General features: G+C 43.7%; 1 protein-coding gene across 1 annotated transcript in view; it reads right to left on the bottom strand.

The window, feature by feature from the left end:
- Window positions 1-381, bottom strand: part of galnt9 (polypeptide N-acetylgalactosaminyltransferase 9) — a gene marked incomplete at both ends in the record, with an annotated part of 136,804 nt that extends 136,423 nt beyond the window's left edge. The window contains one exon of the mRNA XM_080738364.1: window positions 141-381. Within this exon, the coding sequence (XP_080594490.1) occupies window positions 141-381 (241 nt within the window). The remainder of the gene's footprint in view (window positions 1-140) is intronic.
- Window positions 382-14,195: the final 13,814 nt, after the last annotated feature.

Genomic DNA, 14,195 nt, shown 5'->3' with positions numbered 1-14,195 from the left:
TGTTTTTCACTAGCCATTAGGCCAGATGTTGTGCTATGTCAGTCTTACAAAAAATAAATCCATGTGGTTTGTAGGGAGTTAAATGTGAATAAAATGAATGATGTCATTCAATGTCAAGATGGGAACCCACAACAACCTACCGTTCAGCTGATTGTAGACCACGTCCTCCAGCCGCTCCAGCCGCTGTAGAATCGACTGTCTGTCGACCAAGTTGGAAACTTTGCCATTCCTGGCTCGCAGTCTCTGGTCAGCGATCCGACTTATCTGAATGAGTTCCTCGGAGCGGTCTTGAATTCTGCAATAGACCGAGAACAGAATGATCCCCACAAAAACCAGTATGTTGACGGTCAGCAAAGTTTTTATTTTGCGTGCCACAGCCATTAAATACAAGAGAAATGGGCTGACGCAGTCAAGCCAAATTGCTATCCATGCGAGCCGGCTTCCTTTTAGCCCACCACCTATGTGCAGGCAGCGGCGAGAGAGGGTCTGTGGTGTGGCGTGAAGTGTGAACTTCAGGGGACCTCCAACGCTATCCTTTCAGGACCATGGACAGCTCAGCAGGCAGCGCACATTTCACAACAAGCATCACACCGGAGGAGAGCAGCGGTGAAAGTTCAAGGTGGAAACGGATGTTGTTGACAGACACCTTGCTTTGTTCTCCCCAAGATCATAAGCAACGCGGTGTAAGATATGCTGACTGGCTTCGGAAAGATGTGTTCATCAGGGGCTTCGAACGGCTGTTCAAAACAAGCCTATGGGCGACCTCTCCTTCCACTACATGGAGCCTCGAATCATGCCAGGGAAGGCATTCATTCGCTCTCTTGAATTGACAACGGGGGAATCTTGGCAGTGGCAAAGCATTTCGTCTCTGCGGCGCGATGAGTCCCCAGTCCCGGTTATTTCTCGTCCATCCTCTATATACCTTACTGCGCCAGCCCGTTAATTTCCACCAAGCCTCCTCTTTTATCACAGCCTCGCTCTGACATCTCCCTTTCTCAAAGGCGATCGTGGTGCTGCGATTCGTCCTGTTCCAGAATCCAGACCAGTTATGCACATGACTTCAAATGATAAACAAGCGGCTGCTGTTGTTGTTATTTCTCGTCCGGCAGTGTCGTCGTGTTAATTCGACGCGGGGCACGAAGTTGAGAGAGGAGGTTTGTCCTCAAATGCTGTCAAACGAATCTGATGCTCCCGCTCTTCTACACGGTGCACGAGCCAACTGCTCTCCTCTCTCTCTCTCTCTCTCTCTCTCTCTCTCTCTCTCTCTCTCTCTCTCTCTCTCTCTCGTTGTCTCTCATTCCGCCCTCTCCTCTCCTCCTCTCCCCTCTCTCGCTCGCTCCCTCTTCCAGTCTCTCGTAGAGGGAGGAAGAGGGCTATTGCATTGGAGAGGAGAAATCCTTGCTGCGTTTGTGACGTTTTTAAGAGGCAAATCATGAATATGCACGAGCTGTGTCGAGCTCGGGGGCATAACATAATCGTTGATATAAGAGCAAAGGTATATGCGCCTCTTATACGCACGTTTTGAGCATTAGCTGTGCTACATTATATTTTCTAAATTTTACATTTCTTCATGATGCATAGCCTATACGCAGATAGGCTATAAAACCCACTTCACACAAAATATGTAGGCTAACTCCACATTCTTCCTATTCTTTCTATGTTGTGAATTTGTGATAGATAGCCTAGACAGCAAGGGCAACTCACAGCTACAACAAACAACCTTGGCTTTCTGTTTGCAAAACAGAAAGCTATAATCAAAGCTATAATCACATGAATCACATATGCTAGGCCTACTATTAGTCTACTTTACCAGAATTTGACATACATTATATTTATACCAACGCAAATAGTCTGAATACATTTAGAAGCCCATAATACAAGGCAAGTTGACAGACGGTATCCTTCTACCTCAACAATGCACTCTTATACAGTCTAAACGTGTAGCCATTCAAACACAATTCTTTCTGACACCGCTGAGGGGCCTTTTGTCCAGAGATGGAAGACAAACAGAGTAAAACAGAGGGCAGGTAAGGTAAGGACAGAGTTGATCCAAGCTAGATATGACAGTAGGTCAGCAGCACAAGTGCTTTATTGACAGCTCTTTACATCCTTACAGAATTCTCACCTCCCTCTCTCTCTCTCTCTCTCTCTCTCTCTCTCTCTCTCTCTCTCTCTCTCTCTCTCTCTCTCTTCTCTCTCTCTCTCTCTTTGCATGGAAACATACCTGTACCATGTCTGATTACAAATGAATTATGGAGTGTCTCTGATTCCAATATGGTTAATGGAGCAGCTGGAGGGAACCAGATGTGCAGTGGTATTGCACTTCATTAGGCAATTCAAGATGTGGTAGCCTATGGTCTGCCCAAAGAAGTTTTTTGATCCCGAACCCACTGGGAGTAGTAAACATTTATAGCCCTAAGTTTGTTTGGCACTCCAAACAAAACATTTATGGACTGCACAATAGCACAGATGACATTAGGAGCAAAAAATGGATCGCATGCCAGTAAATGTTGCTTTGATAGTGCACCTCAAATGATGTGATTTTGGCAGGAGTAAAACAAAGTAAATGCATGAATATAGGCACTAACATATTCATGTGCATATTGATCATTAGATGGTTGTCACCTATTATGTAAACGTCCATGTTGATTTCAACCAGACTAAAACAGCTGGAAATGTTGGTAGACACTAGAGGAAAGGAATTATTTTAGATTTGAGATAGACTCCTGTGCAAGTGGGAAGAATGGCCTAAGGGTGGTGTTGCAAAAGGAAAAGTCATTGGGTCACCGAAATGATGAGTACGATTCATTCTTTAAAGTTTAATGGCAAACTGCCAATTAGTAAGTTGATTGGAGTGGGTTACCGTTGGTATCAACTGAACAACGAGGGCGTCTATCCTCTTATTGCTAAATTTCTATTCCAATCAAGCCAGCTTTTCTTTTTTTATATATTTTTTAGGACTAAACTGGTGGACGGATGGATGAACAGATCAACCAACTGACGACCAACATCTACATCTTTTTTTTTCCTTCTTCAACATCTCGATCTTTAAATCTTAAAACTAGAGGGGCTAATAAAGGGGTTGTCTTTTCCTCCATCCAAGAATATATAGGCTACCATGTGCAGATATTCTTTTGTTCAGCAGCAGTGTTATTTCTGTGGAGAATGAGCTGTGGCAGTCTCTGAAAACTGCATTATGTATACTGTAGCTCTATATTCACCTCTGTCAAAACATACACCATTACTTGCTCACCAAATACTCAAATACACCTCATAGTGTCTGTGCCATCATGCTGAGTTTAGGGGACATACAGTAGGACAAATGAGGTCTTCTGTCCGTCTGTTTGATTTGGCCTGTGGTGCCTGCCGCAGACATTCATGTGCATCTGTATCTCCTCTGCTTCCCTGCTCACTACAGCAAACAGTTAGGCAGTGTTTGGGCTTTGTGTGCCAGGGCTTAATTAAGTTTTCGTCATGCACATGATCCATTTCCAAAAATACGCTGATTTGGTTTGAGTTCTGCAATAAATAAATAAATAAAAAGAGAAGGACTACAGGGAAATCACAGTTCTAGCCACCTCAGCCACCACCACACCTCCACTGGATTCATACTATCATTAGTCCCCTCCATACACACACACACACACACACACACACACACACACACACACACACACACACACACACACACACACACACACACACACACACACACACACATGCACTCGCACACACACACGCATCACACGGATGTGTGCGCACGCACGCACACACACACGCACGCACGCACAAACACACACACGCACGCACACGCACGTGCACGTGCACACACACACACACACACACACACACACACACACACACACACACACACACACACACACACACGTGCACACACACACACACACACACACACACACACACACACACACACACACACACACACACACACACACACACACACACACACACGTGTGCGCGCACACACACACACACACACACACACACACACACACACACACACACACACACACACACACACACACACACACACACACACACACACACACACACTTCATTGTGTGGGAAAATAATGTGTTATTTTCCAATCGAAGATGACTCATTTCAGATGAAAGAACCCATTGCTGAAGCATCATTGTACATACCGTAGGTGTCACATGCATTGCATTTTTTATGCATCTGTAATGAATACTAGTCTAAACTAAAATGTAGTGTTTTACCTAATGTTATTATGTACTTCTGGGAGATTTTCATGCTAAAAACATTTAATTGGTGAACCATAGTAATCAATAACCAAGCATGATCCATTTAAGCTCATTACATCTAAGGCACAGTATCCTTGCATATCACTTCAGACATACAGTAACAGTACTAGCTTAGAACAGCATAAATGCAATACAGATTAAGTTTGATCCCAGCTTTGGACTTTCCAGAGCAAGCAGATGTTGTAGTTTGTGTATTCAGCACCCAGCCACCCACACAGCTCTTGCTTCTCTGCTATGGAAGACATTGGCACTCAAGTGTTTTAAACATATTACACCTGGGTGGGTGCCAGCCTGAACCTTACTCCTTCAGCTCCAAGTGTATCCATTTATATAAGCCTCTTAACATTTTGTTAGATTCAGTGGGAAAACAAGAACATGCCGTGAAGTTCATCATTCATTTTTATTGACAACATATGTTATAGCATTCACCTCACAAACCACAATTGGATTTGACAACAAAATAATAAAGTAGAAAGAATTGATATAACTGATGAAAGTAATCTATTATATGACTATAAAATCATTCAGTTCATGACAGAAAAAGGCTTGTGGGAGATATAGGTAGGATGTGTAGAGTATTTACAGTATAACTAAACCCAGGTCAAAAACTGAAATGTGTTGTAAAAGGACTCTCTCTTTTAATTGCGACCGAAGGTCACAGTTTAGTATGTGAAACGGCACATGCTGACTCTGGACGCCTGGACGTGTACACTTTTGTACGGTCTATGGGTTTGCCGCTATGACATCATGCTCTGACATCACTGTGATGTCAGAGGAACCACTCTAACAGTTTGGTTTGCCTCTCTGACATCATGCTCTGACTTCTCTGTGATGTCAGGGGAACCACACTAACATAATCCCTTTATGTCCATATAAGTTCCCTGGTGTCATCAATATTAAGCCCATATGCAACAGGACTTCATATGGGAATGCCCATATATGGAGGCCACATACCACACTAACAGAATCCATATAGGGCCAAGACAGGTTCTACAGACAGGGATCTCCATGCATGGGCATAAAAGGGATTGTATGTATGATGTCAGATGTCATAGACGTCATAGGACTTTCACCTAACGAATAACTGAGAAAGCATGTTTGGGCGCTCACAGCATATCTCCATATATAGTACAGGGATCTCCATATATGGGTATCAGGGGTCTCCATATGGGTAACTGATCCGATATACATGACTAGCCAGATGGCCAAGACATGGCGCAACCTTGTCACCCTGAGGTGTCTTACTAGTTTATTATGCACTTATGTCACATTATATTATTATTATGCAGATTAGTCCTATTATGCACTTTATGCTCCCCTCTCTCTCTAGTCTCTATGAGAATCTTTTTATCTCTCTCTTTGAGAACTTTTTATCTTTATCTTTTAACTGCAATGATGAGTCTACACAATCAAGAATTTCACCCACTTTACTTGTAATGTGATGTAACTAGATTGCTTCTGATTCTGCTTCTGCTTCTGAGACAGACTAGGCAATGATGAGCCCAGTTTCGGGGGGTTAAAATCACAGAGAAGCCAGACTGGTCAAACCATAATAGGCACCATCATCAATGCCATAAACAAATAAAGTTACTGGCTGCATCAGAGCCTCGTACGGCCAGCAAATTGAAGAAAAATGTCTGTCAGTGTCTTGCATACAGCTTCTAAATTTCCCACCGATTACCGTGGGGAGCTAATAATAATATGATTAGGCTACTACCTCATAATCGCTGCTTTCAATTTTGACATAAAATAAAATGAGATCTGAGGGGAATAAAAACCTTGGCAACTTTTGTTCAAAGTTTGTGAAAAATAACCTAAAGGGCTTGGTTGGACATTGTAACACAGCTGCAGCTGTGTAAATTAATGATGGTGTAGATTTAGTTATGCCAATGTGCCAAGTATTATCAGTACAATTCTTGTCCTTAGAGCCTCCTCGTGCATACAGTAAGAAAGTGGGGGTCCTTGAAATGAAAATGTTTGAGAATAACAGCTCTAGTGCCTTGTGGTTGTGGGTACAGCTGGAGCATCTTTCGTAAGATAAGATAGGACTTTTATTGATCCCAGGAGGGAAATTCAGTCGCCTAAAGACAGCACAGCAGTTAAGATACAGGTTACAAGAAGAAAGTACAGATACAGTATGATGGCAAGATTATTATTGATGGTGTTGCATTGAATTGTGATATGATATGATTGTGATTCAATGAAGGATAAAGTACATCTTTGTGAGGTTGTTCTGAAATAAAGAATTATACACAGATTAACTAGGAAATGAATAGCCTAAAATGTACAGATATATAATACCTAAAAGCAATCTATTAAAATATGCCTACCATGGAGACATCTTCAATGGGAAAAAACTAAGCTGTTGTTTTTCTGCCAGAAGAACACTGTGACCTCCATTAGTGTTCAAGGGGTCTAGCATAGCTATTATTCTGGCACAAACACATCTCTAATTCCCCACTAGGCACATGAAGGTCAGTTTGACCACTGTAATTATGACAAAGCAAGGTAACAAGAACATTTGACATGCCTATACCCACCATTTTCTGAGGTGTACTGTAGGATTCGTAGAATAATTGCTAAAATAACCTTATATTGGTGCCACAACAATACTGTACAGTAATTCACTTGTCAGTCAAAAACCTTGGCAGGACTTTTGATAGCAAATTCAAGTTTGAGAAGCAGAAACTTTCTGTGATTAAAGCTTGCTTTTTCCAACAGGCTGCTGGCCAAAATAAAGCCCTATATCTACCTCCACCTGACCTAGAGAGGGTAGTCCATGCCTTCATCTCTTTGCGGCTTGGTTACTGCAATGCTCGTTTGGCATTGATCAATCTGCTCACAGACGTCTGCAGCTTGTTCAAAATGCTGCCGCTCGCCTCATTACTGGAAAGAAAAAGAAGAATAACATCAGCCCAGTCCTTGCCTCTCTCCACTGGCTCCCTGTCTCCCCCCCCCCCCCCCCCCCCCTCTTACCTATCTGTGCTCATTCAGCTATGTACATCCCAGTCAGACCCTTGAGGTCGGCTGACCAGTGGCTGTGCCCAGAACCTCAGACTAGAGGGGGCCAAGCCTTTGCGGTGGCCAGCCCCAGATTGTGAAATACCTTGCCTTTTCACATTCGCTTTGGTTTTTGGACCTCGATGTTTCTCTGCGTATAGCCAAGGTGGTATTAATAAAAGCTGTCAAGTTAATGATCCCTGTAGCCGGCTGATACAGACTTGGTGCCAGGTCTTTCTGAGAATGCATAACACACACTTTAGGAGCCCTGTCAGTCTATAGCGTAGCGAAGTCTCTATGTCTACCATAAGTTTGTATATACATTATCATGTTGACCCTGGTGCTAATCTATAATACCCAGTTCTGTCTGGCCTGACTTAGATAATTACACCATGGGCCACCTCTGTGCCTTTCTCAAGACTCATTAAGAAGTAATGTGCTCCTTGACCTTGATCCCTGGCTGAGCCCACAATGCACTATACATTCCATTCCCATTTCATATATATTCATAATAAGTAGGAGGGGTTACTCTTGAACGTCTTGCAGACAGTTGACTAAAAACAGATGGCAGATATGAGGATGGGTCACCAAGTGAGCCGAATTCATTCAATGCAAGCATCAAAATGATACTATTTAAGTAAGTATTCTAGAGTCGTTGAGGTGTATCCCTTCACCGTCCCCACCCCTTACCTGCCCTCCCCCAAATATACACACACACGCACGCACGCACGCATGCACACACACACACACACACACACACACACACACACACACACACACACACACACACACACACACACACACACACACACACAAGCCGCCAACGCATCCTGAATGTTTCTTGATTTATGGAAGAAGCAATTAGGTTTCGCCAGTGTACTGATGCTTGATGGGCGAATCGGTGCAGGTAATTAGAAAGAATAATGAAACAGCTAGCCAAGGGAATCAATCCCAACATCAGAAGTAAAAAAAAATGTAATCAAAGATAAATGGACTATCCACATTACCTAGTCATTATGTTAGAAGGATTGTTGTTTTGAATCCCTGGTCTGCACCAGCTATGGACTCTTTGTCAAACAAAAGTCATTATTCTGCTGCCGTCCTTAGTCTTGGATGTTGATTGATATGTCTACCATGGCCAGTAAACACTCCCAAAGATTAAAACTGACATTTCTGGCCAAGCAGCAAAAATATATAGCCTGGAGGGAATCTTTCTAACGGTGATAATAACTTGACTTCCCTGGCATAATGAAATATCTAACTGTCTGATGACCTTATATGCCTATTAACCTTTGGCCCAACAGCGTGTACATGATTAGTGCATGAGTATTATGTGTTTGTCATGTACGCAGTTTCTCAGAAGTTACGTAGACCAGTGTTTTCTAAAACGTTTTTCACTGAACACCCAAAACAGACATTTTATGTCGCCCTGCCTGGGACCCAAACTATTGAAACTATTAAATTCTGGGGAAATTGCAAGTGTGGTTGCCGTGATGCGAGTCACACTTGCAAATATGAATTCCATCCTTATCCCTTTTATGCCCATATTATAGTACTTCTACCACTTTTTCTAGTCACATGATCAAATACTGGATTCCGATTGGTTTAAAACAGTGGTAAATGAGCCAACTCCAGTGACTTTCTCAAAGTCCCCGGATGCGTTGTCATGCTAATGAGGCACATTTCCGAGTTCAATGCGCCTCACAACGCATCCGGGGACTTTCAGAGTCGGAACACAACACATCCGGGGACTTTCAGAGGCGGAACACCTTTCCTTTTTAAATTACTTTATTGAGATTTGCAGGGTTTACAATCATAGAGCATGTACATTAAAGTGACAATAGTCATACAAATACAACAAACATATTACAGCAAGTACAAGGAATACATGTATGTAAGGGCATTACTTTTTTTTTTTTTTTTTTTTTCTCTTCACAGTGTCAACAGGTGCCATGGCTTTAGACTCTTTTGTCGGGAGTCAAGTGTTCTTTGCCTTTTAAGTTCAGTTATGATTTGCTTGTAAACCACCTCTCCTGAGATGAACTCCTGATTAATAACCATGACACTTCTTGTGTTCCAGATTTTGTTCACAACAGTGCACACAATAGACCACATGAACTCCTGGTCCATTGTAGACAGCGCTTCTTCAAACTCTCCAAAAACACCTTTCCCCAACCAACAATGACATGGTCGCGGGCGTCCTATGTTTACTAGCAAACGTACTATCGTCGCCGATTTATTCCATTGGATCCAATGCAATCCGTCAACTTTAAAGCCCCTTTTCTCTGAACCTATGCTTTTCTGGAAGTTGTTTGCCACTCACAACCCACACAACCCTGAAACAGTGGTAAATCAGCCAACCACCTACTCCCTCTAATGGTAAATGGCTTACTTCTATAATATAGGCTGGATTTGGGCTGCCAGTCTAAACGGGGCCATAGAAGTGCAGAGGGATTATCTGCAAGTGATCTTCTGGTAGAGCAAGTTGAAGGGTGGACAGACAGAATAGGTACAGTGTGTGTGTGTGTGTGTGTGTGTGTGTGTGTGTCCATGCGTGTGTGTACGTGCTTGCGTGCCTGCATGTGTGTGTTGGGGGGGTCATAGGAGACCTTTCTATGTCACTGCTCATCTCTACTTACTGTGGCAGTACACACACACACACGTGCGCGCGCACGCACACACGCGCACGAGCGCACACGCACGCACGCATGCACGCACCACACACACACACACACACACACACACACACACACATACACACACACACACACACACACACACACACACACACACACACACACACACAATACCCCCATGGTCCCAATGGTGATGGCTGATTAAAGCTGAGATTGATTAAGAGAGAGAAAGAGACGGGGGGGGGGGGGGGGGGGGGGGGGAGAACAGAGACAGAGAAGAAACGAATATGGCAAAGAGAAGAGAACATCTTTTACATTATAATTGTGAGCTACACTAATTATTATCTCCTCCAGGCTGAATGTGTGGCCGAGACTGTGTTCGCGCCCCTGTCCGTCCGTCCGTCCGTCCGTCCGTCCGTCCGTCCGTCCGTCCGTCCGTTCGTCCATGTGTGTGGGGCGCCACTGGGGCGGGGTGACCACTAGGCCGGTCCATTGCGAGCCGAACTGGTCCAGCCATTCTTTTTGAAGGCCTATATAATTTCCAAAATGCACAATCATCTTTAAAACAAAAATATCAAACTATTAGACAAAAATACAGAAGATAATACTATTGGGTATAATGGTATCAACAAAGCAACAATATTGTGGCACAAACTTGTGGCAGAGGTTACGTAGTTAACCCTGGTTCTGTCAACTCCTGGCCATGTACAGAAGCTTCACATACAATCCTGACCGACAATTCCCCTTGGTGACTGGTCGCTCAATGCTCCATATGGACCTCCCCTCCGGAGTCCAGAAAAGCCCTTGTGTGACGTAGTACTTCCTCTTTTGCGTCTCCTGCTCGACGAGTGTACACACAAGTGTGCTCGGGCTGGATCTCTGGCAACGACCCGCACCGCTTTTGCATTGCCTGCCTTGGCCTGCAATACGCTCAGGACGCGGTCTACAAGCCTGAGGAGCTCCATTGTTCCATCTGTGGCGCAAGACCCACCTCCGCCATCATCTTGCCAAAAGCAGGTACTTCACCGGCTTGGACGACGGTGCGGATTCCAGGACGACCATGAGGATGTCAACATTTCAGTGAGCGACCCCGAGTTCCCCCCCAGGCCCATGCGCTGGCAGGATGGCAGGGCCTCCGTTCTTTTGCACCAAGCCCCCCCAGGACCAAAAAGGTGCCGACGGCTTAAGCCTTTAAGCCTGCCCTTCTCTGGTCCTGGAAGAGCCACTTAGACCCCCCAAAGCTGGCCTTTCCGATCGACTGCAACGTGGCAGACGTCATTAATGCCCCCCATGGACCCGGTGCTCGCAGAGGGCTTCATAGGGCGCTTCAGGACCACGGAGGTGGGTGAACAACTGTCCACTCAACAGCTACAGGAGATCCGGCGGCTCACCCAGCTCAATATCCTGCTGAAGCATGCTACTAAGTGGACCGGGACAACCATGAGCACCTGTGCCATGCTGGAGCGTGCCAGATGGCTGGAGTCCACAAAGTTCACCGCCGTTTCCGGGGCAGACCCGAAAAAGCACCTGATGGGGCTCGAGCTGTCCCCGGACAACCTTCCCCCCTTTCTCATGGAGATCAGGGACGTGGGATTCCTGTAGCGGTGAGGAAGAGCAGAGTGCCACAGAACCAATCTCCTCACACACAGCCTGCAGTGAGACAGATAATTACTCAAGACAGCTGCGCCTGCTAATGTTTTGTTTTATCTGATTATTACTCTACAGATTTTGTCTAAACTTCACGCAAACTGGTACCTACTGTATAGTCATGTGATACTGCTGTGAATTGTGATTTTTCCAATGGGGCACATTGTGGTGCTATAACATACCAATTCATGTCTTGGGCTATAACTCTTGAACTGAGGTCATACAATCAAACAAATGATTTGATTCCTTGGATCATTACAGAACTAGCCAAATAAGCCACACAGTTCATTTCCAGCCGAACAGTGCGGCCTGTTTGCTCTCAAATCCTCTCATAACTGCACCGGTTAACAGACAGATGGACAAGCAGGGGAGAAAACTTGACCTCTTTGACTGAGGTAATAAATAATCATAAAGTACCTGTAAAGAAAGAAAGAAAGAAAGAAAGAAAGAAAGAAAGGTACAATTGTTATCCAAATGGATATATTGTACTGTATAACATATGAAAAACAATCTTTAGATGCACTAGACTGGTATTTAAGATACTCAGAGGAACAGTGTCCACATAAAGGTCTGTCTAACTACTTTTCCAGAGTGAGTGACACCCACAGTCACAACACCAGAGGGAGTGCCTACCATCTGGTACCCTCCAGAATTAGCACAAACATGGTAAAAATATATATATATTTTTTATATTCTATCACCACCAATTGTGGAATGCCCTGACATCATCAATAAAAGGATGTGAAACACTTAAAAAAAATAGCCTGAAAAAGGATATGTCGAAAAATGTGGAGATATATCCCGTTGTCATGACGGGATTAATCTCTCATGACATACAGCTCGGTTCCCAGATGGTGAGACATACACTGCCTGTATGTTCTTCATTTTTTCTCCTCTGTAAATATATTATTAGTAATATATTGTTTGTGTATTTTTATTATTACGTGTATTAATGTTAATATGCTCTGTTGATGAATTGAATACATAGAACCACAATTGAAACATGTCCCCAGGACTGTTCTGTGTTAGCCTTTTAGCCCAAGTGTTACTGTACTTTTGTGATGTTCAGAATCTTTGTCTAAAAAGTATTCAATCAATCAATCAAAAACCTGGGTAAGAAAGTAACACCCCGATTGTACTTTAAAATAATGTGGAAAAAGCATGGCTTCACCAAATGAAAGCACCCATTAGAGTCTCAGATTGGAACGTGGTTTCTTTGAAGCCCAAATGAAAGCGTATAAGCTCCCTCTGTTGTTGCCCTTTTCCACCAGCATGACTAACCTAAGATTGCTTGCTTACTCAATTTTTCAGCCGTGGCATCTATTTTATACCCAAGGGGTAAGAAAGTCAATTGAAAGTTAATTCCATTGTGTTTGATTAATGGCTGCTGGAGGATGCACTCCTTTCTAGTCTGCTGTTTCCATTTCTAAACCACACACAGGTAATTATTCCCTCACTCGCCCAGCATAAATGTTTTTGTTCCAACTCTTCCTCCTGTGACATTGCTTGTCTTGTTCCAAGGACCCCCCACCCCCCCAAAGAAAAAACGAATGATGTAAAAGTTGAGTAATGCAATGGTTGGAGACCAGTGGTGTGTTCATATTTAATAGCATCCAACCAAATGCAAACTTGTCTGCAGTGCAGTATGAATGACGAAATATAATTTTCATGTTGTGTGCCACTAATGCAGGTGTTGCTTGGGGCATACTATATAATCTTGTAGTATGCTAGACTTCAGTTTCATCATCACCATTCTGCATAATGATAGTTTCAAAAGGGCATCTATTTTAGATCCCCCCTGGACTACAATACTAAATGAAGTATATGGGTTTTAAGCAGATTGTGACGAGTAAATAGACATTTTATTATCTATTAAATGGTTGAAACATAGCTAAATCCACCTCTGCACCCTGATTGTGTCCGTCTGTGTGCGCATATGGCTGTCGCTACGGTAACTATCAAAGATGGCAGTTGTTGGAAGCACTCTCTAGCTGATTGAGTCAAGCTCATTATCTGCGGCCGTCACAATGAATCCATTTCATCAGCAGAGCTGACTTCTCACATTAACTGTTGCAACTCATCTCATGCAATTGAATTTCACCCCCCTGCTCCCCCAACGCTACACACACGCACGCGTGCACACACACAATCTCCTCTCCTTTTCATTGTGGACAACCTTGACACTACTGCCAGTCTCTCTTTTAAGCAAATTATCTTGACATTCTCAGGAAACCTATTATGTGTTGCTACCCACCCAGTAGGGCGGTGTTGATTAACTGATTATATGGAGTCAATAATAATACAGAAAGAAAAAGAAAACAGCACAACAAGAAATTAGGCTGAGCAGACACAGTAGGCTAAGTGTTGACAAATTAATCAACTGATGCCCAATTGGTGAAGTGTGTTTGAAGGATTGAGCTAATAATATTAGCTCATTAGCTGTGTCTGTGAGCCTGTTTCCTTTCATGCAGTAGAATATTCTCTATGTTCCTCCTCAGGGGCGTCACAAGGGGTAGGAAAGTGGGACTGAGTTACCAGGGCCCAAGGTGGAGGGGCCCTAGTAACTTAAACTATTGAAAAATAGCAGATATACAAGCTCACAGCGCGGCACCGAGTGCCGCGCTGC

This window comes from Nannobrachium achirus, assembly GCF_963921795.1.
Source record: "Nannobrachium achirus genome assembly, chromosome: 12".
In the NCBI taxonomy this organism is placed as follows: Eukaryota; Metazoa; Chordata; class Actinopteri; order Myctophiformes; family Myctophidae; genus Nannobrachium; species Nannobrachium achirus.
This window is presented reverse-complemented; position numbering and strand designations above follow the sequence as displayed.